Source organism: Bos grunniens, chromosome 7 (assembly GCF_055505025.1).
Source record: "Bos grunniens cultivar Pamir isolate PY7600 chromosome 7, Bosgru_T2T1.0, whole genome shotgun sequence".
NCBI classification, from domain to species: Eukaryota; Metazoa; Chordata; class Mammalia; order Artiodactyla; family Bovidae; genus Bos; species Bos grunniens.
This window is the reverse complement of record NC_141171.1, coordinates 25,865,581-25,889,884: the sequence shown is the minus strand read 5'-3', so window position 1 is coordinate 25,889,884 and position 24,304 is coordinate 25,865,581. Positions and strand designations below refer to the sequence as shown.

The following is a 24,304-nucleotide window of genomic DNA, read 5'->3' as shown; positions in this document are numbered from 1 at the left end:
AGACCTGGGTTCGATCCCTGGGTTGTGAAGATCCCCTGGAGAAGGGAAAGGGAAAGGCTACCCACTCCAGTATTCTGGCCTGGAGAATTCCATGGACTGTACAGTCCATGGGGTCGCAAAGAGTTGGACACGACTGAAGGATTTTCAGCTTCACTTTCACATAGGTTGACACTAGTGGTAAAGAACCTGCCTGCCAATCCAAGACATGAGGCACGGGTTCGAGCCCTGGGTCAGGAAGATCCCCTGGAGAAGGACATGGCAATCTACTCCAATATTCTTGCCTGGAGAATCCCACGGACAGAAGAGCCTGATGTGTTATAGTCCACAGAGTTACAAAGAGTTGGACCTGCAGTTTTCTGCCAATATAACTAAAGCTCATGATGGACTTAAATTGTGGCTACATGATCCAAGAGTGGTTCCTTCCTCTCTTCCATCTTTACAATAAAGATAATAAACTAAGATGAAAAGTGAATGTCAAATAAAATCATGGATAGAACAATTTTTTGAAAATTGCCTGGTTGCAGCCTTCTTCACAGTATTTCCAAACAGTTTCACAAACTCTGCCTCTCTGATCATGCTTCCAGGATTCAGCAAAGGATGGTTTTCATCTCTATAAATAAAATTTTAAATGACATAAACAACAATACAAAAAGACACGAGGGAAGAAGTCATTCATGGTTATCTGTTTTTATGTAGGGCTGTGGGTAAAATTTGTTAAAAATGGATTCTCTCTACTGCTAAGAAAGTTACAAAGTTCCCCTGCTTTTGACAGAATAAAAAATAGGCCTGGACAGGAGAGAGGTACCTTACTATTTTACTTGAAATAGAATTCTTCATAACCTAAACCACGTGGAAACTTACAGGCGAGTGCTCCACTGTTAGTTTTTGCTCTCAGTATATTCATTAAAGAAAAAAAAAATTCAAGTTAAAAATCGTCTTGAAACAATAAGTTATCACAACTAGGCTCCGTTCTCGTCTTCAAACATCACAGCTTTTAAAAAATGAAGGTGTTACTGTAAGAGTGAACACACCCACTGCATCACTACAGGAATTAGTAACAGATTATGCAAATTAACGCTGCCTGGGGGTAAACGCCTCAAAGACCGTACAGAGGAAATCCTTCCTCCCCATAGGCTCAGGCCTGGAGTGAGTGAAGGGAGTAGCGGCGAGCCAGATCTCCGCGCAGGCCTCGCCCGGGACACATATTGCCTAAAACTCCGGAAGCACCTGCGGGATGGACGAGAAAACCGGCCGCATCACCCGCAGGCGCGCTGGGCGGTCAGCGGCTCCAGCATCGCCTCGGGTACCAAGCGCCGCAGGGAAATCAGCCCAGTAGCCCTGCAGCATCTCGCGAGATCTCGCCTTCGGAGCCCCGTACTGCGAGCTCAGAACCTAAAAAAAAAAAAAAAAAAAAAAAGGCGAGCGGGCAACAGCCCCCGGAGCCGCCGCCGTGGTGGCAGCTGGCGCCTGAGCATCAGCGATCGGCGTGCGCCGAGGCAGGGCCCGCGCGCCCCTTCTCCAGGCGGCTCGGGCTGGGCGCCGTCCGCAGCTGGTCCGCCGTGGCCTGGGTGCCGGCCCACTGACGCGCGGCCCCAGGGGCGGGGAGAAAGGGAGGAGGCCGGGGGCCAGCTCCTCTCCACCGCAGAGTGGGGCGGGGGAAGGAGGTGGAGGGGTGGGAGGAGGGCGACGGAAGAGGAGGTAGCCGCGCAGAGATCTTCCCGGCGACGACGGCGGGCGGCCGCTCCCCGATCGCGCTGCTCGTGCTGCTGGAGGCCCGGCTCGGACTGGCCGGACGCGATTCCTGCGTGGAGCCGCGCAGAAGCCAGGACCCGCCGGGAACCGAGGGAGCCTCTGCCGCGCGCCTCTGCCGGTCCGCGGGTGGGCGGGCTGAGGGGCGGAGGAGCCGGGGGCCCCGCCTCCCGCGTGCTGGAGCCGGAGCCGCCACCGCCGCGGCCCCGCCGAGGCTTTAAACAGCGGGGCCCGCCCCGCGCCCGCCACACTCGCGCGCAGACTCGGCCGCCGGAGGCATTCGTGCCGGCTCGGGCTAGCGGCGGCGAGCGCGCGGCTGGGAGTGCGACTCCCCCACCTGGCGTTGCGGCCGCTACCACCGCCGGCCGGGGGCGCGGAGGGCGTGCAGCCCGCGAAGTCCGCCAGGTTCTCCGGGTCCGCCGGGGGTCGGGCGGCGATGGAGCCGGGGCCCACGGCGCCCTCCTCCGGCGCCCCGAGGCTGGCCGGGGTTGGGGAGACGCCTCCAGTCGCCCCGCTGGCCGCCGCCGGGATGGACCTGCCCGGCACAGCAGTGCCCTCAGTGCCGGAGGATGCTGCGGCTGTGAGCCGTGGCGGCGGTGGGGTCCGCGGGGAGGGCGCCGCGGCGGCCGGCGACGGACTGGGCAGACCCCTGGGGCCCACCCCGAGTCAGAGCCGCTTCCAGGTGGATCTGGTTTCCGAGAATGCCGGGCGGGCGGCGGCGGCGGCGGCTAGCGCTGGGGCGGGAGGCAAGGAGACCCCCGCGGATGGGAAAGCCAGCGTCGAAAGCGGGCAGGCTAAGGCCAGCGAGGAAGCCAAGGGCCGCTTCCGCGTGAACTTCGTGGACCCGGCTGCCTCTTCGTCGGCGGACGAGAGCGTGTCGGATGCGGCAGGGATCGGAGGCGACGGGCCCAACGTGAGCTTCCAGAACGGCGGGGACACGGTGCTGAGCGAGGGGAGCAGCCTGCACTCGGGCGGCGGCGGCGGCGGCAGTGGGCACCACCAGCACTACTACTATGACACCCACACCAACACCTACTACCTGCGCACCTTCGGCCACAACACTATGGACGCCGTGCCCAGGATCGACCACTATCGGCACACGGCAGCGCAGCTAGGCGAGAAGCTGCTCCGGCCCAGCCTGGCGGAACTACACGATGAGTTGGAAAAGGTGAGCTCTCCTGGCCCTCTCCCTGCAGCCCTCCCCTCCTCCCCAGCCTCTGGTTCGCGCTGACCGCGGGACACAGCCGCCGGCTCTCCACGGGTAAGGCGACGGGAATGGACGTGCACGACTCGCTGGCATCTCTGGATTCAGCTGTCAAGGGTGGAATTGCATAGGAATGTAACTTAATATCTTGAAAGTTTGCAGCGGGTTAGGCTAGTTACGTGATACAGGAGAGGCTGCTTTTAACAATCTCCCCATCCAGTTGTGTATCTAGTTATGCTTTTTTTTTCTCCTTACCCACGCTTAACAATTACCATCCCTCTGAATGACAGTTGTGCTTTTAGGTCCGGACAAGGGAATGTGAGGGAGGTTTAGTTGAGGACATTTCTCAGGAGAGAGTGGAGAGAACCTGCCATCCGTGTCTTTTTTTAAAGGTTGTATTGTATGCCTTCTGTATACCCATTAGAGCTCCCAAGAGTGGGAACGTTAGTGTTTGAAGGGAAAGCCTTAGCAGCGTGTGTTTGTGGTCTATGAATTATTAAAGCTCTGTTCCTGCAATCTTGAATGTGCAAAGATCATAGAAATCTTAAATCTTGGGACAAGCTGTTCTTGATAATAGCATAAATCCACCTTTTATAATGCAAAGCTTTTGGAAGAGGGTCACATCAAAAAGGGGGTGGAGTGGGCAGAGTATAAAAGAGGGAGAGGGAGAGAAAAACAGGAGACTTGGGGAGGATGTCTATCTAGAAAAGACCTTTTGGGGTCTTGCGTAAGTAGTTACACTTCGTGAACGGAAAGCCATCCCTATAAACTATTGATTTTTGTAATTCTATTTTTTATGACCCCATAAGACTTTTTATTTCTTCAGGGTACAAAATCGTTCTTTTGAGATAACATTGATGCTTTTGAGATTTGATTAATAATTAACTTTTTTTATAACTTGGATTACTTGAGGTCTGCCTTTACAAGTGTATAATGACTACATTGATGGAATTTGTGAATGCTGAGTTAGTAGTACCATGTAGATTGATGTGATCATAGTGTCAAAAAGTTGAAATAGAAATACAGAAAGTGTGTAATTTCTTTTGGATATGATTATTTGATGTCATACAGTCATTTTATACACACCTGTCCCAGTGTTTGAAAATGTGACATATTCATTGAGATAATTACTGAGGTCCCAACCCTTATAGTGTATCGATTGTTTAAAAGCCTGGCATCATTTAACTTTGGGTAATACTATTCCTTTCATTCCATTATGGTATTTTGTCATTTCAGAAGAAAACATTTTTTAAAAAAATTTTATTCATATTTCTGTTGTTTCTCTTAAATCTATTCTTTTTTTTCAAAATTCCTTATATAGTCCTTATAAAGTAGATTATGTAGCTGGTTTATGTAGCTGGTAATTCCCCTTTTGTTAGAGCATTTTTATTATTGAAAATACTATATAGATATTTTCAGATTTATTTCATCAAAGCCCTTAGTTGAGTAGTAAAACAGTCTATATTTATGCATAAGTCTTAAAGGCTTTTTTTATGGAAGGATATTATTATATACCTTGATCTTGTATGCTTCCTGGGAAAGTTTTTGTTATTTTAAATTAAATTCTCTAAATAGGAAATCACTTCTAGTTGTCCCAGAATTTCAGGGTTTTGTTTGGTGTTTCTGGTCGGCTTACAATGTGTGAGCAAGAACACCTGCGTTGTTTAGAGGTGCAGTAGTTGAAGAAGTCACCTAGGCTATCAACCTCAGCTTCCTCATCTTTCAGAGTTATTTTGAAGATTAGAGAAAAAAATGTACACAAAGGCCCTTGTTCAGTACCAGCAAAATAATGGCTAGTGCAGTCACTATTTCAGTCTTATATTGGCCCTTCATAAAGTAAATAGTTAGGAACTTCCCTGGTGGTCTGGTGATTAGGACTCTGGACTTCCAATGCAGGGGGCAGGACTTCAATCCCTGGTCACGGACCTAAGATCTCATATGTTGTGTGCTGCAGCCAAAAAAAAAAAAAAAAAATTTAAAGTACATAGTTAAGCTTTAGGATTTCACTTTTAAGATTCGTTTAATCTCTACAATTTTCAATGAATTGTGGTAACTAAGATGTTACGTTCAGAGTTTCATTTGTGCAGCATGTGGTATAATAAGTTCTTTGTAGTTTTTTACCTTTTACTATTCAGGTCCTTTATGGGCAGTGAAAAGGTTTATTAGGTTAAGTAAGTACAGAACCTCATCTTGAAGATAGTTTTGTTTAGAAATTAGCAAACAGATTAAAGAGACGTGTCGTGTTAAGGAGTACCAATCTGGCCATAGATAAACCGCTATTGAAGGAGGGCAGGGTGAGGCTGATAGTACAGGTTGGCAAGATTCCCAAATGTTGTTCTTCACTTTTTAGATTGACTTTTACTCATTAAAATCTTTTCTACTGCTTGTAGCCTTAGATGAAATCACAGTGCTCAGAATTCTATAGCATTTAATCCTAGCTCTTGATTGACTGGAGTCTGGTCAGGTCACTGGGTTCTTCATTATCTACCATGGATCTAAGTCTGTGCTGGGAACTATGGAAGAATAAAAAGTAAAAGAAAAGCACTCCAGGAACTTGTTGGTGGAGAGGACTACACTGTCTTCCGTTACTTGAGTTCCTTTCTTTGCCTAGCGCTGTAACCTTTTAAAGCATTTTGCCTAAAAATCCAGCTGAGGAGGAATAGTTAAATAATCAAGGTGCATCTTGCTGTATTACACAGCCATTCTAGGGCCAGGACTCATGAGTCCCCCATTTAGCAAATATTTATTAGGGAGAAGAGTTTCTTAGGTGTAGATCACATGACTGTGGCACTAGGGAACGATGCAGTGATTAGCAAAATAGAGACTGACTAAATGGCACCCCACTCCAGTACTCTTGCCTGGAACATCCCAAGGATGGAGGACCCCAGTAGGCTATAGTCCATGGGGTCACAAAGAGTCGGACACGACTGAGCAACTTCACTTCACTTCACTTCTGTCATACTCGAGTAGGCATACATTAACCAAACAAATAATGTAATTAAATCCCACCCCTGCTGGTGCTGTGAAAGAGGAGTATAAAATGTTGATGAAGATATAATAGGTCCTAATTTTAGTTAAGTTTGGGGAGGCCTTTTTCACAAAGTGTGACACTGAAGCTGAAACTTAAAGGCTAAGCTGATGATAGAGCAGAACAACATGCCGGGTCAAAGGAACAAAATCTGTGAAGATACTGAGAGTGGCGTGTTCAAAGAACTACAAGGAAGCCAATATAAGATTTATTTATAAAGGTTGTGAAAAGTGATTGATTTCGTATGACGTAGCAACGTGAACTATTTTAACATCTTTTGATTGCCGGATGAAGAAGGGATTGGCAGCGGGGAGAACAGAAGCAGCTTTTGCTGTGGTCTCATTATACACGACAAGGGTTGGGGGCAGAATGAGTGCGATGTACGTGGATTGGATATGGGCATGAAAGAGAAGCTGACTCCTAGATTTTGGACCTGAGCAGCTGAATACGTGGTACTTTGCTTAAGATGGGAAAGACTGGAGAAAGAACATTGATTTGGGGAGGAAAGAGAGAATGCTTTTTGAGTAGCTTGTAAGACGTCTTAGTCCAAGAATCATTTTGAGGGAGAAGGGGCAGAAATATGTATATGAAATACATGTATGTATGTGTATATACATATGTATGTGTATATGTATTGATGGTCGAAAGTCACGCGTGAAGTTACTTGGGAAAGTGGGTAGATAAAAGAACGAAACATGGTCTGGGCTTTGACTTGGGGAATGCCTAGAGGTCTACTGCAGATTGTGGGTACAGTGGCAAAGGAAATAAAGAAGGAGCTCTTAGGCTGGTGAGAAATAGCCAGAAGATCAGTGTCAGGGAAACTGAGAGAAAATAATTTTAAAGAGGACAGAAAGTCTTCAAAGCTGATGCCAATAATTGATTTTTTTTTTTAAAGAATAAAACTGACGTAGTGATTTCTGCCCCTACAAGAAGCAGTTAAAAAGCAGATGATAAATAAATAAGTATTTGATAGACAATTTCAACATGTATGATAGAAAACATCAGATGTGGAAAAATGTCTCATGTTTCACTAAGCATGTTGGTTTTTTTATTTAATTCCTAAGAAATAAGTCTTAGACACATTTTACTTATGATAAAATGGGCTCATAGAACCTGAAGAAATTCCTTAATACCACTGTCATAGAAAGTGGTACAGATGAAATTCACACCCAGGTTTGTTGTTTTTTTTTTTTACTGTTGCCAGGACATAGCTCCTGTTTATTATTGTTTCTTCTTTCTCTGTATTCCCTGGGCCTGCTCTGAGATGGCAGGGATGTTGAGGGGGACATGTTGGGGGTTGCCAACATCACTCTTCTATCTTGACCTGAGAGTGGAATGGTTACATAACTGAAAGAAGAGAGGAGGAATTATTAACTAACGTGATTGTCTCTTTCACTAGGACCTGAGCTGGTATCTCATTCATCTCTGGACAGAGAATAGGTAGTTAATAAAGATTTGTTTGTTGAGTATATCAGGGTGATCGGTTCCTCCCACTTAACAAGGACTTTAAACAAGTGTAGCTACCACTCTAAGTGGATTGTGTTGAGTCTTGGACAAGAAATTCCACACACTGCTAATCATATCAGTACCGAGCTTGAGTTTTGGAAGATCACCCAGGAAGAAGAAGAATGGGTCAAATCCCTGGGGATAGGGAGTAGAGTAGGTCCAGGTTGAGTAAAGGTGGGACCTTCATCAGAAATATTTGTGTGTGGCACAAACTTGGACTGTTTCACGATTTTGCCAGGGCCCCCACCCTCTAAGGGCTTCCCTTGTGGCTCAGCTGGTAAAGAATCCGCCTGCAGTGCGGGAGACCTGGGTTAGATCCCTGGGTTGGGAAGATACCCTGAAGAAGGGAAAGGCTACCCACTCCAGTATTCTGGCCTGGAGAATTCAGCTGAGCGACTTTTCAGTTCAGTTCAGTTCAGTTGCTCAGTCGTGTCCGACTCTTTGCAACCCCGTGAATTGCAGCACGCCAGGCCTCCCTGTCTATCACCAACTCCCAGAGTTAACTCAAACTCGTGTCCATTGAGTCGGTGATACCATCCAGCCATCTCATCCTCTGTCGTCCCCTTCTCCTCCTGCCCCCAATCCCTCCCAGCATCAGGGTGTTTTCCAGTGAGTCAGCTCTTCGCATAAGGTGGCCAAAGTATTGGAGTTTCAGCTTCTGCATCAGTCCTTCCAGTGAACACCTTTAGGGTGGACTTTTACCACCCTCTAAACCAGAGCCACCAGAGCTGAAGTCTGGTTTGCCCATAAGACTGTACACATTCTCCAAGTATACACCAACTGACTACCTGGGAAGAAGGAAAGATAAATTTGAGGTTTAAAATGTGGCAAAAAATCTGTGTACTGCTTTTGTAATCAATGTCTTCATGTGTTTATGTTCACACTTACATTCCCGATCTTGTTAGACCAGAGTTTAAAGGACCAAAAGAGAGTTTCTTGGTTCTTATGTATTGAGTGTGTTCATTTTCACTAATTTTTTTATTACATGTTTCATATGTGTTTGTAAAGCCTGTGACACTAATCAGATTGGCTCCATGCTGAAGTGAAATGAATATGAATTTTTTAGTTATTCAAAAAGTCTTGATTGAGCACCAGTAATAGCCCTGTTCTGAGTGCTGAGGATACAGCAGTGAGCACAAAAGAATTGTAGAGCTTTTATCTCAGTGGTAGGAGAAGTAAGCCAGTAAGTCCGATATAACTGCTGTGAAGAAAATGAAAGGTAGATAGATGCTAATGGCTGGGGTGGTGCTGTTTTAGGCGAGTTAGAGAAGCCCGCTCTGACTCGAGCAGTCACTGCTGCTGCTGCTAAGTCGCTTCAGTCGTGTCTGACTCTGTGCGACCCTAAAGACAGCAGCCTACCAGGCTCCCCCGTCCCTAGGATTCTCCAGGGACACTGGAGTGGGTTGCCATTTCCTTCTCCAATGCATGAAAGTGAAAAGTGAAAGTAAAGTTGCTCAGTCGTGTCCGACTCTTAGTGACCCTGTGAACTGCAGCCTACCAGGCTCCTCTGTCCATGGGATTTTCCAGGCAAGAGTACTGGAGTGGGTTGCCATTGCCTTCTCCACGAGCAGTCACTAGACAGGAGCTAAAGATCAGCTCATGCAAGTACCTTGGGAGAAGAATCAGCAGAGGACTGCAAACACCAGGACCTTGAGATAGGAGTGTGCCTGGGGTGTGCTTGACGTGACTGAGAAACAAGGGGACCGACAAGACTGGGGTGACTAGTAGGAGAGTGATAGGGGAGGCTGGGACAGTAGTGAAGAGCAACAGTGTGAAACCTGGTAGATCAGGATGAAGACTTAGAATTTTACCCTGAGTGATGCAGGGAGTCATGGGAAGCTCTGAGCGCAGACTTGACATGATCTGACTTACAGTTGTAAAACATCACTGTCATTGCTGTGTGGGGAGTATCCCATCAGCACTTAGAGTGGAAGCTGGGAAACCAGGTAGCAGTGTTATGATGATGATGACTTATGAAGGTGATAGTGTTTGATATGATGACAGGTGTTTACATGCTGATTACATTTAAAAGGTGAAATTCTTGAGATTAGCAACTGTTTGAGGAGTTTTCCCTTGTTGAGAATAGAATCAATGTTTATGAAGAGGTGAGAGACTGGGAGGAGCAAGTTTGGTAAGTGGACTCAAGAATTGGGGTTCATCCTACAAGTTAGTTCTGTAATGGGGCAAATAGTTGTAAAATTGCAGCTACTTGTTTGTGAAGTAATAGAACCTAAGAAAATGGGTTTTAATTTCTAGCATAAAAATGTGTTTTTATGAGAACTGGTAGTTTTTCAAAGAGGATAAGGGAGTGGGGAACTAGTGAGTTGACTCCACAAAGTGAAGGAGTGAGGGATGGACAAGGAAATCTACTTAACTTCCGAAGTTAAAAACATATCAATGGTTTCCCATTAAATATTAAATTTATCATCTGCCATTGGCTTTATTATTCTTCCATTTTTCACTAGAACCTGTAATAGTGCTTTCCTAAAGCTATTAAGAAAGATCCGTATAGTCAAAGCTATGGTTTTTCCAGTAGACGTGTATGGATGTGAGAGTTGGACCATAAAGAAGGGTGAACCCAAAGAATTTATTCTTTTTGACCCTTGGTGTTGGAGAAGGCTCTCGAGAGTCCCTTGAACTGCAAGGAGATCAAACCAGTCAATCCTAAAGGAAATCAGTCTTGAATATTCATTGGAAGGACTGATGCTGAAGCTCCAGTACTTTGGCCACCTGATGCAAAGAGCTGACTCATTAGAAAAGAGGCTGATGCTGGGAAAGATTGAAGGCAGGAGGAGAAGGGGACAACCGACAGAGGATGAAATGGTTGGATGGCATCACTGACTCAATGGACATGAGTTTGAGCAAGTTTCAGGAGATGGTGAAGGACAGCGAAGCCTGGGGTACTGCTGTCCGTGGGGTGGCAAAGAGTCAGACACAACTGAGCGACTGAACAACAACAACAAAGCTATTATGGTAAAGAACCTGCCTGCCAGGGCAGGAGACATGAGACATGGGTTTGATCCCCGGGTCAGGGAGATCCTCTGGAGAAGGGGATGGACAGAGGAAATTACAAAATCCATGGACAGAGGAACCTGGCGGGCTATAGTCCATACGGTCGCACAGAGTCAGACATGATTGAAGCAACTTAGCACAAAGCTGTTATGAAAAACTTAAAGCCCACAGAAGAGCTTGGGGACTTCTGATTAGAAGAAGAGGGAAGTCTGAAAAGCAAATACCGCTGGTGGAATCTCATCTCTGTAGAAGCTGGTTGTGGCTGGTGTAGTCATAGTACCCTTGGACTCAGAAATTTCTCTGTCTGAAATTTTCGCTATGCAGTTCCTGAACACTGACAAACTAGCTATTTATCTAGAGTAAGCATACTAGAAACCTCTGGGTGGTTCTTTGTTGGGTCGGTGTGACTTGGTTCCTTCAGTGACGTAGTTTCTAACAGTTTAGTGTGTGAGTCATTTCGGAGCTGTATTGCAGGTAGGTGGCTTGGAAGACAGGCTTGACTATGCTCCATTAGAGCGAGACTTAAAGGAACTATGAGGATCCTGGCCATCTGCTGTACCATGACTTTTACCCCATCATTTCACCTAAATAGTTTTTGTTAAAAGTCACGGGTAACCTCCTTCATCCTCAATCACTAATTCCAGCAAACCTTTTTTCTCAGTAGCATTCAGCCTTCCAGCAGCATTTGATATTCTTTTGAAGTCTTCTTGACACTTCCTTGGCTTCTATAACACCACTCTCTTAATTTTCCTTCTCCCTCTCTGGCTTTTTCAATCCAGAGTCTTCTGCAGTCTCCTTTGTCTCTAAACTGGCCCTCCTCTAGGCTTGCTTCTGGCTTGCTTTCTTCCTTTGTCGTCTTGTCTCTGTATATCACCTTTTAGTATCACCTGAAGGCTATTTACTCCCTGGATTTTGTCTCTTACTAATTAATACGCGCTTTCTGAGTCCTGGGCATCCAGTGCCTGCTAGACATTTTTGCTTCATGTCTAAAGACACCCCACACTCATAAACTTATTTCTCTCCCTCTGCCCCCCAAAACGAAACTGCCCAGGCCCTCTTCCAGTGTGTCCTGTGTTTCTGAATGGTACTACCATTCATCACATTGCCCAAGTGAGAAGACTGAGTCATCTCTGACACTTTCCCTTCTCTCTGTATATCCAGGTCATCACCAAGTTCTTTGCATCATCTCTATTTTCTAAATATGATTTTCATCCTCGCTGCTGCCATCCTAGACAACTGCAGCATGTCCCTCTCCAGCAAGCTTTTATGGTTTCCTCTTATTCACTGTGCCGTATCATTACTGTGCCCAGACTGATCCTTTTAAAACAAAATTGACCATGTTATTCCTTGGCTTAAAACTAGCCCTGCATTGTCTAGCTCTGGGCTACATCCTCTTAAATGTTTCTGTTCTTAACAGCACAGTATTTTCTTTGGCCATTGGGCCTTTGTAGTATGTAATACGATCCAGGAAATCTTCCTCCTTTCTCCCTCACGCCACACTGATAAAACTTTTCAGTCTTAAAGTTTCACTTCAGTCCTTATTTCCTGGGAGAGGAAGCCTTTAACCTCCAGTCTAGGACAAATCTCTTTTCTCTTGGAGCACTTATTTCAATTAGAGGGAGTGTGTGTGTGTTAAGATGGTTATTTGAGTCAACTTGAGTTGACTTCAAGCTCCATGAGAAGCAGACTTACGTCTATGGCTGTTTATCATTATGTCCCTACTACATAGCAGATCCTGTCAATAAATGTTGAATAATAGAACTGTTTTTTTTATAAATTAATGTTGCAGAAGAATCTTAAACTTTTAATGTTCCTTATATCGTCATCTAGAATTTCTAAAGGACATGTGACAGCCGTGTGGCCCCAGTTGGCACATGAAAGAGCTAAGTGACCTACCTGTCCAAAATCATAAGACCCATAACTGGCAGAGACGAGGCTGGAACTTGCAACAGCCATTTTAACTCCCCGTTAATTCCAGTGTCCCACAGTTTAATCCTATACAAGTTCTTGCTATTTGGTGGATTGTTTCTTGCTATTTGGTGGCAGTTGTTTTTTAGTTCATTGAAAATAAAGTAGAAAAGGTTTGGACTCCTCAGTTTCACAGTGTGGATAGATCTTTTCCCGACAGAAAATTCTTTTCAAAAAATTTTAAGAAAGTTTCTTGTAAAAGGACTCAGTAAGTTTCCCCCCCCCCGCCCCATTTCTTCTGCCTTTCTTATCTGTATCTCTCAAAAGTGGGATGTAATTTTTATGATCTGGGCTTTCACGTTTCAATACTATAACCACTAGTCACATTTGGCTGTTAAACTGAGTTTAAACTAAAGTTAAAAATACGTGTACTTGAGCCATATTTTGAGTGCTCGGTACCCACATGTTGGCTGGTGGCCACCATACTGGACAGTGAAGATACAGAGCGTTTCCCTCATCACAGAGAACCTATTAGCCTGTGCTTCCGTTTAAATAGTCACCGCTAGTTTAAAATTGTTAAAACAGTCACTTTTCCCCCCTAATTTTGCATGATATTCTTCCTTAAATAAAGTTGTCTAAACATATCAGGCCCTCAATGAAATATTTGTTGAGTCAGTGGACTTTATCTCTTTCCTCATCTTTAATATTGGAAAGTCTGTGAAGAATCTGTTAATATCGTATAAAGTGTTACATTTTCAAAGCACTCTTAACTCACGTGTCTGCATTTGGTCTTCCAGTCTGTCTTTGGAGGAGGTGGGTTTTCAGGTCTTGGAGTAGCAGTTATATTTTGCAAGGTTGTGGTTTTCCTAAGCACTTAACTAACACTTGGTGAGGCTGCATCTCTTTGAAACTAACTTTCTGTCTTCCTTTCCTTTTGTTTGGACCAATGATTCCCAAATTTTAAAAGACTTACCTGGAAAAAAATTACTCCTCCCTCCCAAAGAATATGTCTTAGACAGATTTTGGTTATCATTATGACAGTAGTACATTGTTGTGGGTATTTTTTTTTTTTTTTTATTGATATGCTGAGTGTCAATTTTGAAACATCCTAATATAGGAATCTAACTATCAAAGGTCTGGATTTAACTCTTAGGTGTATTGTTGTTTTTCAGTTGCTTAGTTGTGTCCTTCTCTTTGTGACCCCATAGATTGCAGCACTCCAGGCTTCCCTGTCCTTCATCTCCTGGAACTTGCTCAAAGTCATGTGCATTGAGTTGGTGATGCCATCCAACCATTTCATTCTCTGTTGCCCCTTTTCCTCCTGCCCTCAATCTTTTCTAGCATCAGGGTCTTCCAGTGAGTCAGCCCTTCGCATCAGGTGGCCAAAGTACTGGAGCTTCAGCATCAGTCCTGCCAATGAATATTCAGGATTGATTTCCTTTAGGATTGACTGGTTTGATATCCTTGCTGTCCAAGGGACTCTGAAGAATCTTTTCCAGCACCACAATTCAAAAGCATCGGTTCGTCAGTGCTCAGCCTTCTTTATGGTTCCAACTCTCACATCCGTACATGACTACTGGAAAAACCGTAGCTTTGACTGTACGGACCTTTGTAGGCAAAGTGATGTCTCTGCTTTTTAATACGCTATCTAGGTTTGTCATGGCTTTTCTTCCAAGGAGCAAGCATCTTTTAATTCCATGGCTACAGTCACCATCTGCAGTGACTTAGGAGTCCAAGGAAGTAAAGCTTGTCACTGTTTCCATTTTTTCCCCGATCTGTTTGCCATGAAATGATGGGACCGGATGCCATGATCTTAGTTTTTTGAACGTTGAGTCTTAAGCCAGCTTTTTCACTCTGCCCTTTCACCTTCATCAAGATGCTCTTTAGTTCCTCTTCTCTTTCTGTCATCTCATCTTGTTTTCAATTTCTCCCAGTTTTTTTTTTTCCGTACGTAGTAGTTAGTTGACTGTCAGTCAGGGGTTTAAGTCTTGCCCTTTCCACTTAATACTTGGATGATCTTTAGAAAGAGTACCTGCCACCTCAGGTCCTCAGTTTTCTTCTGTAGAAAATGGGAAAGACATTAATTCATAGTGAGAAATAGCATATATTCACGTAGGAAACATGTGAACTACTAAGTGCACACTGTGCACCAGGTGAAGTTTTGTTATCACGTGTTTCTCCATGTTTATTGCTTTTCTAATACTACATATTTAGGAAGTCACTAAGTTGCATGTTTATATCCTTGACAACTTCTGGTTCTTCTTATTTTAAAAATAAAACAATTTAAAATGTAAATGATAGTTATATCTTCCAGTATCACTTAATAAGTTTTCTGGTACCTTGAATTAAAATGTTCTTTTAAGCTATAGTTTGTTGACATTAGCAGGTTGTATGGAATTTGAAATGATATATAAATTAAAGTATTCTTAATGCATTTTGTTGTAACTCAGTCTTGAACAAGATGGGCTAGGTAGAGGACTGAATTCTTTGACTGTAATCAGCAGTTCTGACTTGGTTCATTGTAAAGTCACATGGTCACAGCATCCACTTTTATCTGTGGCACTTGAGTTTTGAGCTCTGCATTAATGCCGCTGGATATTAATAGACCATTGTTAGCCAGAGCAGATTGGATTCCTGTAAAACAATACTTTGTTTTGAGAGCATAGTCTGTATGGGGGGCATTACACTGAATACACCAATCACCGACAGCACGGATAGGAAATGTTGGTAGCTTTGGGATGATATAATTGGCTAGTGCTTGATGAAAAAATGCTTAGAATAAGCCCAGCCACTTTCACATCTGTATTTGCATATGTATGCATTCATTTGTAGATACTGATTTGACTTTGCTTCATAATATTTTAACACTTTAGCTTACTTTAGTATTAAGTAGATGCTACTGAAGTACATGAGAAATTTTTATCTAAAGTATCTTTATGAATGCCTTAGTTCAAAAGTTTGTTTTTCCAATTTAAATAGTATTTTTTTGTGAATTTTAACTTTCTTGAAGTATAATTTGTTTAAATCCATAGTAAGCTGCTTTTAAAGAAAGTAGTGAATTATCTTACACTAACTGTACCCTGAAATGAAGATTTCCCACTCCTCTTTCTGTCATTAACAGTGATTTAATTTGCCTTAATAAAGCTGGGCCCAGAAGTTTTGTTTCAGTTCTCTTATTATGCAGTGTAATATTAACCCTTGCTAGCCCTGCTCTAAAGTGCTTATCAGTTGCCACTAAAGCAAACAACACAGGGAGGAAGCGCTCATTTATTAAAGACATTTTAAACACCAGAGACAGTACACAGCATTTCTAGTAGAGGGGTCACTTCAGAGCCAGGTTCTTCACGCTGAATCCTGTTGACGTGCTGATGTAGAGGGTACAATCCTTCAGCACGATTCAGCATGGAGATGCCATATTTGTACGTATAGTCATGTTTTTGTTTATTCTTCCAAAGGTAATATTAAACTGTCAATATTATAAGAAGCACTGTAGTGGAGTCTAGATTAATAATGTTTTGCAGTATTTATTTTTATGTATTTGTTCAACATCTAGTTATTTGAACTCACCCATGGGCAGTTGCAATAATACAGCACTTGTTTGTTGTCCATAATAATAGCCAAAATTCATCAACCACTTACTTTTAATGTCAGACAATGTACCAAGTAATTAATACATTTTCTTTTTTAACCTTTTAAAGGTCTTTTTAAAATTGTGAAATATAGCAAAGAAAAAACATAAAGCCTGTGTGTAATTTAATCAAAGAATAGACCATTGCTAACACCCCAGAAACCCTCTGTGTACCCCTCTCTAATCTTCCTGTGCCAAAAGGAACCACTGTCCTAACCTAATGGTGATTATTTCTTTGGGTCTGGGTCTTGGTGTTTGTTTTTTAATGTCTTTGGTCACCTTTACGTATTCCTGAGACCATTAGTCTAGCTTTGCCTGCTTTAAAACTCTGCATGGAATCCTATGGTGGTTTTTTCTCTGGCATCTTTTGCTCTCTGTGTGTATTTATGATTCATTCATTTGTACTCCTGATTAGCCTCCATTATATGAAATGCTACTGTTCTGTAGTTGTGGATGTTTGAGATTGTTTCTGGTCCTTGGCACTTGTTACAATGCTGACATGAACATTTTAATATGTATCCTGCTTCATTTAAGTGTTGTTTATCTATAGGGATATTTCTAGGAGTAGATTTGCTGGATGAAAAGGTGTGCAGTTTTTTCAGCTTACAAAGATAATGCCCAAACTGTTTTTCCAAAGTTGTGTGCCACTTTATATTCCCACTAGCAGTATGGGAGAGTTTTTTGGGTTCTGTACAGTCACGTTTTCTCACTTTATCTTCTCGAACATTGTGGGATTGGTAATACAATCTCTATTTTACAGATGTGGAAACTGAGAGCCAGAGGTGTTAACTTGCTGGAGTTTCACATAGCTAGTGAGGAGCAGAGCTGGGTTTTGAACCTGGATCTGACTCAGGACATAAAATTTTACTTGTTACTATTTCAGGACGTTATTTGGAAAAAAGGGATTGCTCATAAAGGCCCATAGAGGCTCAATATTCATTCTCTGTGTCTTTGATTAAAAATGTCAGGAAAAGCCATTTTAATTTATTTTGAAGGAGTAGAGGTAGATGCTTAGATAACAAGAGCTGAATAAATAAATTACCGAGTGTGATATATGCTATGAAGAAAATAAAAGGGGCACCGCTGAGAAGAAACTGTATGTTGGGTGATCTGGGAAGGAGGCTACATTTGAGTTAAGACCTAAAGGTTGAGAAGGAGCCAGCCATTTTCAAAGTGTGTTAAAAACAAAGGGAATAGCAAGCAAAAAGTTCCCCAGGAGGAAATACTTTAAAACCAACATTTCAGCAGCAAAGTAGTGTTATATCTAATTAAATATTTTAGTTAGAAGTCTTTCAGTAATTTCCTAACTTTAAAGGATAGGATTTTGAGGATGTACAAAAAACTTAAAGAAAAATTATTAGGAATAGTGAAGTCTATAATTGTAAAAATACAGAAACTTTACTTCTATTTTTAAAATAAATTTATTTATTTTAATTGGAGGCTAATTACTTTACAATGTTGTGTTGGTTTTGCCATACGTGAACATGAATCCGCCATGGGTGTACACATGTTCCCCATCCTGAACCCCCCTCCCTTCTCCCTCCCCAGAAACTTTACTTCTAAAACAGACTAATATTTACTTTTTCTTCAGTTATGTCAAATCTTACTGTATGTGGACACAAACCACTAATAATAAGCTTCAAGAATTCTGTGTGGGTAATTTTATTTTTCAAGCCTTCTAGAAAGGGCATGGATGTGTAGGTGGATTCCCAGGGGTCAAGAGGTTGCAATGATAAATCATATATTGGAGGAAAGAACCTAGAATGACCTTAATTCAGTTCAGTTCAGTCGCTCAGTCATGTCTGATTCTTTGCAACCCCACGGACTTCAGCACGCCAGGCTTCCCTGTCCATCATCAACTCCCCTGGCCTACTCAAACTCATGTCCATCATGTCAGTGATGCCATTCAACCATCTCATCCTCTGTCATCCCCTTCTCCTCCCGGCTTCAGTCTTTCCCAGCATCAGGGTCTTTTCCAGTGAGTCAGTTCCTCACATCTTGTGGCCAAATTATTGGAGTTTCAGCTTTAGCATCAGTCCTTCCAGTGAATATTCAGGACTGATTTCCTCTGGGACTGACAGGTTGGATCTCCTTGCGGTCCAAGGGACTCTCAAGAGTCTTCTCCAACACCACGGTTCAAAAGCATCAGTTTTTCAGCACTCAGCTTTCTTTATAGTCCAACTCTCACATCCATACATGACTACTGGAAAAACCATAGCTTTGACTAGAGGGACCTTTGTTGGTAAAGTAATATCTCTGCTTTTCAATATGTTGTCTAGGTTGGTCATAACTTTTCTTCCAAGGAGTAAGCGTCTTTTAATTTCATGGCTGCAGTCACCATCTGCAGTGATTTTGGAGCCCCCCAAAATGAAGTCTGTCACCATTTCCATTGCTTCCCCATCTATTTGCCATGAAGTGATGGGACCAGATGCCATAATCTTAGTTTTCTGAATGTTGAGTTTTAAGCCAACTTTTTCACTCTCCTCTTTCACTTTCATCAAGAGGCTCTTTAGTTCTTCTTTGCTTCTGCCATAAGGGTGGTGTCATCTGCATATCTGAGGTTATTGATATTTCTCCCGGCAATCTCGATTCCAGTTTGTGCTTCATCCAGCCTGGCATTTTGCATAATGAACTCTGCATATAAGTTAAATAAGCAGGGTGACAACATACAGCCTTGACGTACTCGTTTCCCGATTTGGAACCAGTTTGTTGTTCCATGTCGAGTTCTAACTGTTGCTTCCTGACCTGCATGCAGATTTCTCAGGAGGCACATCAAGTGATCTGGTATTCCCATCTCTTGAAGAATTTTTCACAGTTTATTGTGATCTACACAGTCAAAGGTTTTGGCACATTCAATAAAGCAAAAGTAGATGTTTTTCTGGAACTCCCTTGCTTTTTCGGTGATCCAGTGGATGTTGGCAGTTTGATCTCTGGTTCCTCTGCCTTTTCTAAATAGCATTTAAAAAAATATTTTGTAATTTTATTTATTTATTTTTGGCTGCTTTGGGTCTTTATTGCTGTGTGCAGGGTTTTCTTTAGTTGCGGTGAGTGGGGCTACTCTCTGTACTAGCAGTGCTCGAGCTACTCACTGCAGTGGCTTCTGTAGTCGTGGAGAACGGGCTCTAGGGTAAGTGGGCTTCAGTAGTTGCGGCTCCCAAGCTCTAGAGCACAGGCTGAACAGTTGTGGTGCACAGGCTTAGCTGTTCCGAGGCAAGAAGGATCTTCCTGGATCAGGGGTTGAACCCATGTCTTCTGCATTGGCGGGTGGATTCTTTACCACTGAGCCTCCAGGGAAGCCCTGACGTAGAGCATTTGATCAAAAGAGGTTGCTAACTTGAGCAGCTAACATGGTTTGTAATTGGAAAAAGAATATCCTAGATAACATAGAAACCAAATGATTGATTGGTCTGTCTTAACTACCCTACCACCACAGCATCCAAAAAAGCTTCCAAAGTTAAATAACTAATGTAACTATCTTGGACAATTTCATATTTAAACATTTTACATGCCTTCCAGGTGGGTTCTGTCTGTACACTAGCAATTCTTTCTCATAGGTGGTCTCATGCAGCTGTCTGTAGCAGTCTCATATACACTGTAGACCCTGGGGGAATTTCTGCAAAGCACAAAGAGATTTTTAAAAAATCCCTTCCACTGTCATGGAGTGCAGAACTACTTCTGTCATTTTTTACGAGGATTATATCAGAGACCCTTAGCTTCTCTAGATTGGGAAGCAGAGGAAGGAAGGATGAAGCAAGGTAAGAGTGAAAATAGCTGAGGAATTGGGAAGTATAAGCAGGACAGTTTCTTAAGTTGGGCAATTTGTCTATTGTCCTCCTACCCAAAATAGACAGCTTAAAATAATTCACTTTGGCTCACTCACTGTAGTATGTGGAATTCTCCCGTTTAGAAGATTCTCTGCATTGCCACATTAACAGCTGCATGGCTTGGGTAAGTTAACCTATCAAAAGACTGTTTCCGTCTTTGTTAGGTGGAGATTATATCTATCTCTCAAAGATATTCCAGTTCAGGGAAAGAGGATGTGTACACGTTTAGGGAAATGTCTGGCACACAGTAGGCTTTCAGTAAATGCTGGCTGTTATGAAAGGAAGCCAGACAGATAATAGGAGTCCAAATATACAAAACCAAATTATTGCCTAACCTACAAATCAATTCATATCCAGAGTCAAACTCTTTAAAAGTCATGGGGGAAAAAAATCATCCTTTTCTCTGTGATATTTTCCATGTGTGTATGTAGTTATAGGAAATAATAAGAGAATTGCTCAGAAACAGATGAAAATACAGTGTATTTAACATCTCAGGCAGATTGTTGCACTGTTAAATAGGCTTTTCCTACTTGTTTTTCATTTAGTACAAATATTAATTTGGAAGAATTTGAAACTTCTGGAATGGATTAATGTTTCAGTTCTACTTATATGTGATCACCCTTCATGCTGGACTTTTGAGCTTTTTGGTGGTTGTAGTTAACAGAAATTTTTAGCATTGTCTGCCACAACCACTGGAGAAGGTAATGGCAACCCACTCTAGTACTCTTGCCTGGAAAATCCTGTGGATGGAGGAGCCTGGTAGGCTGCAGTCCCTGGGGTCGCTAAGAGTTGGACACGACTGAGCGACTTCACTTTCACTTTTCACTTTCATGCATTGGAGAAGGAAATGGCAACCCACTCTAGTGTCTTGCCTAGAGAATCCCAGGGACGGGGGAGCTTGGTGGGCTGCCGTCTATGGGGTCGCACAGAGTCGGACACGACTGAAGCGACTTGGCAGCAGCAGCAGCCACAGCCACATCAATGAATAGATAACTTGATAACCTGAATAAGGAAAAGCATTTTTGTATATTTAAAAATTTCTCTGTTCTCTGATAGAGAGCAGCTACCACCCTATGCATAGCATCTTCTAAATAGTGTTAGTCGCTCAGTTGTGTCCGACTCTTTGTGACGGCCATGGACTGTAGCCCGCCAGGCTTCCCTGTCCATGGAATTCTCTAGATAAGAATACTGGAGTGGGTTACCATTTCCTTCTTCAGTCTTCTAAATAAGTAGTTGTTAAATGCATTTGAACTTTTATAGCTTTATATCTGCCCCCAACATTGTATTCCTGTTCATGTTTTTTTCCCCCTGTGGCTTAAGATAATTTGGTAAGGTTGATTTACTGTCTAAAAAGTCACATCAGTTGTGTTTAGAATCCAAATGTTACTTCATAGTTCAAAATGCTGTAATGCAGTATAGTTCCCTAGTCTTCATTTGGCAGGGTAAATGATTCATTAGCCCATATTTTGTGGCAGCCAGAAAGTGATTAGCCAGTACATATAATTTTGTCATGTTGGAAAACTAAAGCTATCTAATATTGTTTCTTGTTTTTCTTCTTTTTGCAATTTTCATCTTTAATAATTTTAACTTTGTGTTTCTATGTAAATGAATACCCTATCTTATACAACCCTCACAGTAACTCTGTAAGTTGGTGTGTTAGTTTAATAACTACTTTCTAGTTGCCGAGGTAACACTATCTTTTCCTCTAAATAAGTGGACCTTTACATAGAAGCATGCATTCAGTTCAGTTCAGTCGCTCAGTCATGTCCAACTCTTTGCGACCCCATGAATCGCAGCATGCTAGGCCTCCCTGTCCATCACCAACTCCCAGAGTCCACCCAAACCCATGTCCATTGAGTTGGTGATGCCATCCAGCCATCTCGTCCTCTGTCGTCCCCTTGCATTCATGAGACCATAAAGCATGATTGAGGTTTAATGCAACATATATATCAGAGATACAGTGTGAGGACAGAAGGAGAAGGGTCCCTAGTTGTAAGAGGAGTTAAGGAATGCTCACTGGCATGCGCTTTGGTCCTCCACGTAACATGGTGGGTTTGAGCTTCCCAGCAGGTGCCATGAGAGCAGCATTGTGTGGGCGCTGAGACATGTGCAGCCCCAGGGAAACTGCTGCCTTTACTCTGATGGGGTTAACTGAGTGTGTAATCTTGTCCTTGTTGAGAAGTGGCCAGGCATTGAAAAGCGGGGCCACCTAGGAATAAGTTTTCTGCTAATCCTTTTGAAATGTATTAACTGTGAGTCACACTCTCACATTTCTCACATGGCATTCAAAGTTAAATTGCTGGACTACAATCAAGTCATATCAGCTGACTTGATAGTCAAGCTCTAAGAAGGCCCAACTGGTATATGTGGCTGTAACACACTGATCTTTATTTGTAGTTTTGAGACTCCAAGGAGGTGGTACACGTAGGCAGGGATTATTATACCATTTTACAGATTAGGAAACAAACTTTCATAAAGAGGCTGTGACTTGAAAAGAAGCACCCAACCGTTTCTTTGACTGCTTGAGATTTACTGGTATAGTAGAAAATAAAATGCCCTGAATAAAAGATAGAAAACCTACCTTTCATTTTTAGTCTCTACTATAAAAATATGAATTCTGGGAGGGCTGAAAAGTCCTTAGCATGGTTCTTAATAAAATCAATTAGTAAATATTTGTTTAATGAATGAATGGAAGGATATGGTTGTAGTTTATGCCAGAAACTGCTTTTTGCAACTGTAGGATCTTCAAATAAAAGAATATCAGGAGTTATTTTAAGGGATTGGAACATTTCCCTCTTCAAAGGGTGTCCATATTTCAGCAGCCTTAAGTCTGTCTGGAAACGATATTTTAGTAGCCGTAGATCTCAAGAGAGAGTTTGATACAGCTTTGCTCAGTTCTTTAAAACATCAGTAAAGCAATAAAAACCCGAACATTTTCCCCTCCTCCCAAATTAAAAAAAAAAGTGTGTAGCTTACTGTCTTTTGCCTACTATGATCTACAATTGCTGAGCTGAGATACTTTTTACCAAGGCTTTACCAGTTTAATGGTAAAAACAGAATGAATTTGTATAAAAATGGATAGGGAATAGGCTTTGCCCAAATGTGTTATTAGTATTTTTTAACTGTATTCAGAAGTTGCACTGTCTAGACAGTCTTGATTTTCCTTTACACAATAATAAGCCCCTTTATTCAACTTTGGAAAAAGCATGTGATCATAAATCATTCTGATCCCTGCACGATCATCTTTCGTGGGTATTCACATCCTTGTCTAGTGATGTCACAAACACCATCTATACAACTTTGCACACTTAAGATGAAATTTTTGTGGTCTTAAATAACTGGCATGTCCAAAGAAAGAGAACAACTGTGACATTTTAATGTGATATGTACTTAAAGCATTTGTCAATGAAAAGTGCATTGGCGTGCCCATGGTGAGGATGTACACAGAAGATATTACTGCACTCTAGGTTACAGAGCCAGTGAGACGTTTTTAACTGTAATTAAAAAATCCTTGGAGAAGTATTTTTTCCTAAAGCTTTGTTTTTGTCCATTATTGTAAAAAGAAATCTGGCTTCATCCTAGTTTGTCTCTAAAATGCTCAGGAATCTTATGTTAGGGAAGAAACAACAGGTCAATTTGGCAAGAAATTTTTTTTTTTACTGAGGAATCATCATTAAACCAACCCCTTGTATTGAAGTAGTATTTTCTCTTAGGTCACGCAGAATATGAACTATGACTTCTGATATGTAAAAGATAATTTAAACCAGTGAATTAAAAGACAAGTTAACTTTTGGATATTACAAACTGAAAAACTATAAATTCTTAAAGACATGCATTGCAGAATAAATTAATTTATATTATAAACAATGTTAATTATTAAGAACTTACTGTCTTTCTGATCAAATACCTTTTTTGTTATTTGTGTTCACCAAAACGTTTAAGAATTAAAAACTAATCCAAAAGAGAGAAACTACCTCCCTTTCCTTTTCATTTAGAAAAAAGTTGTTGTTTGTGATACATTGACAATTTCTTTTTTTCTTATATGGTAAGAGCTAGAGTAGTAAACATAATGAACTGTTCAAGTGACAACATCAGTATTTACATAGCAGGCTGAAATTCAGAGGGGACATCTGATCTGGAAATGTATGGGAGCCATCACTTATTACTCGTCACATATGGATGGTGGTTAAAGCTACAGGTCTGGTGAGATGACCATAGGGAAGAAATAGGGTGAAAAAAAGAGATGGGTCTAAGACCAAGTGTTGAACTGACTTCTGCCATTTAAATGCTGGGGGTAAGAAAAATAAATAAATAAATAAATGCTGGGGGAAAGAGGCTGAGAGAGTATGGTATTTCAAAAAATGTTTGAAGAAAGAGGGGTTTGTCAACAGTATCATGAGCTACTTCAAAAGACCTTTGAGAGAGAGACTAAAAAATGTACATTA

General features: G+C 42.2%; 1 protein-coding gene across 1 annotated transcript in view; it reads left to right on the top strand.

Moving 5' to 3' along the window:
* The first annotated feature begins 1,995 nt into the window (after positions 1–1,995).
* SLC12A2 (solute carrier family 12 member 2) overlaps positions 1,996–24,304 on the top strand; it is a 93,650-nt gene continuing 71,341 nt past the window's right edge. Inside the window, exon 1 of the mRNA XM_086410497.1 lies at positions 1,996–2,917. Coding sequence (XP_086266623.1) covers positions 2,186–2,917 — 732 coding nt within the window. The 5' untranslated portion in view covers positions 1,996–2,185. The remainder of the gene's footprint in view (positions 2,918–24,304) is intronic.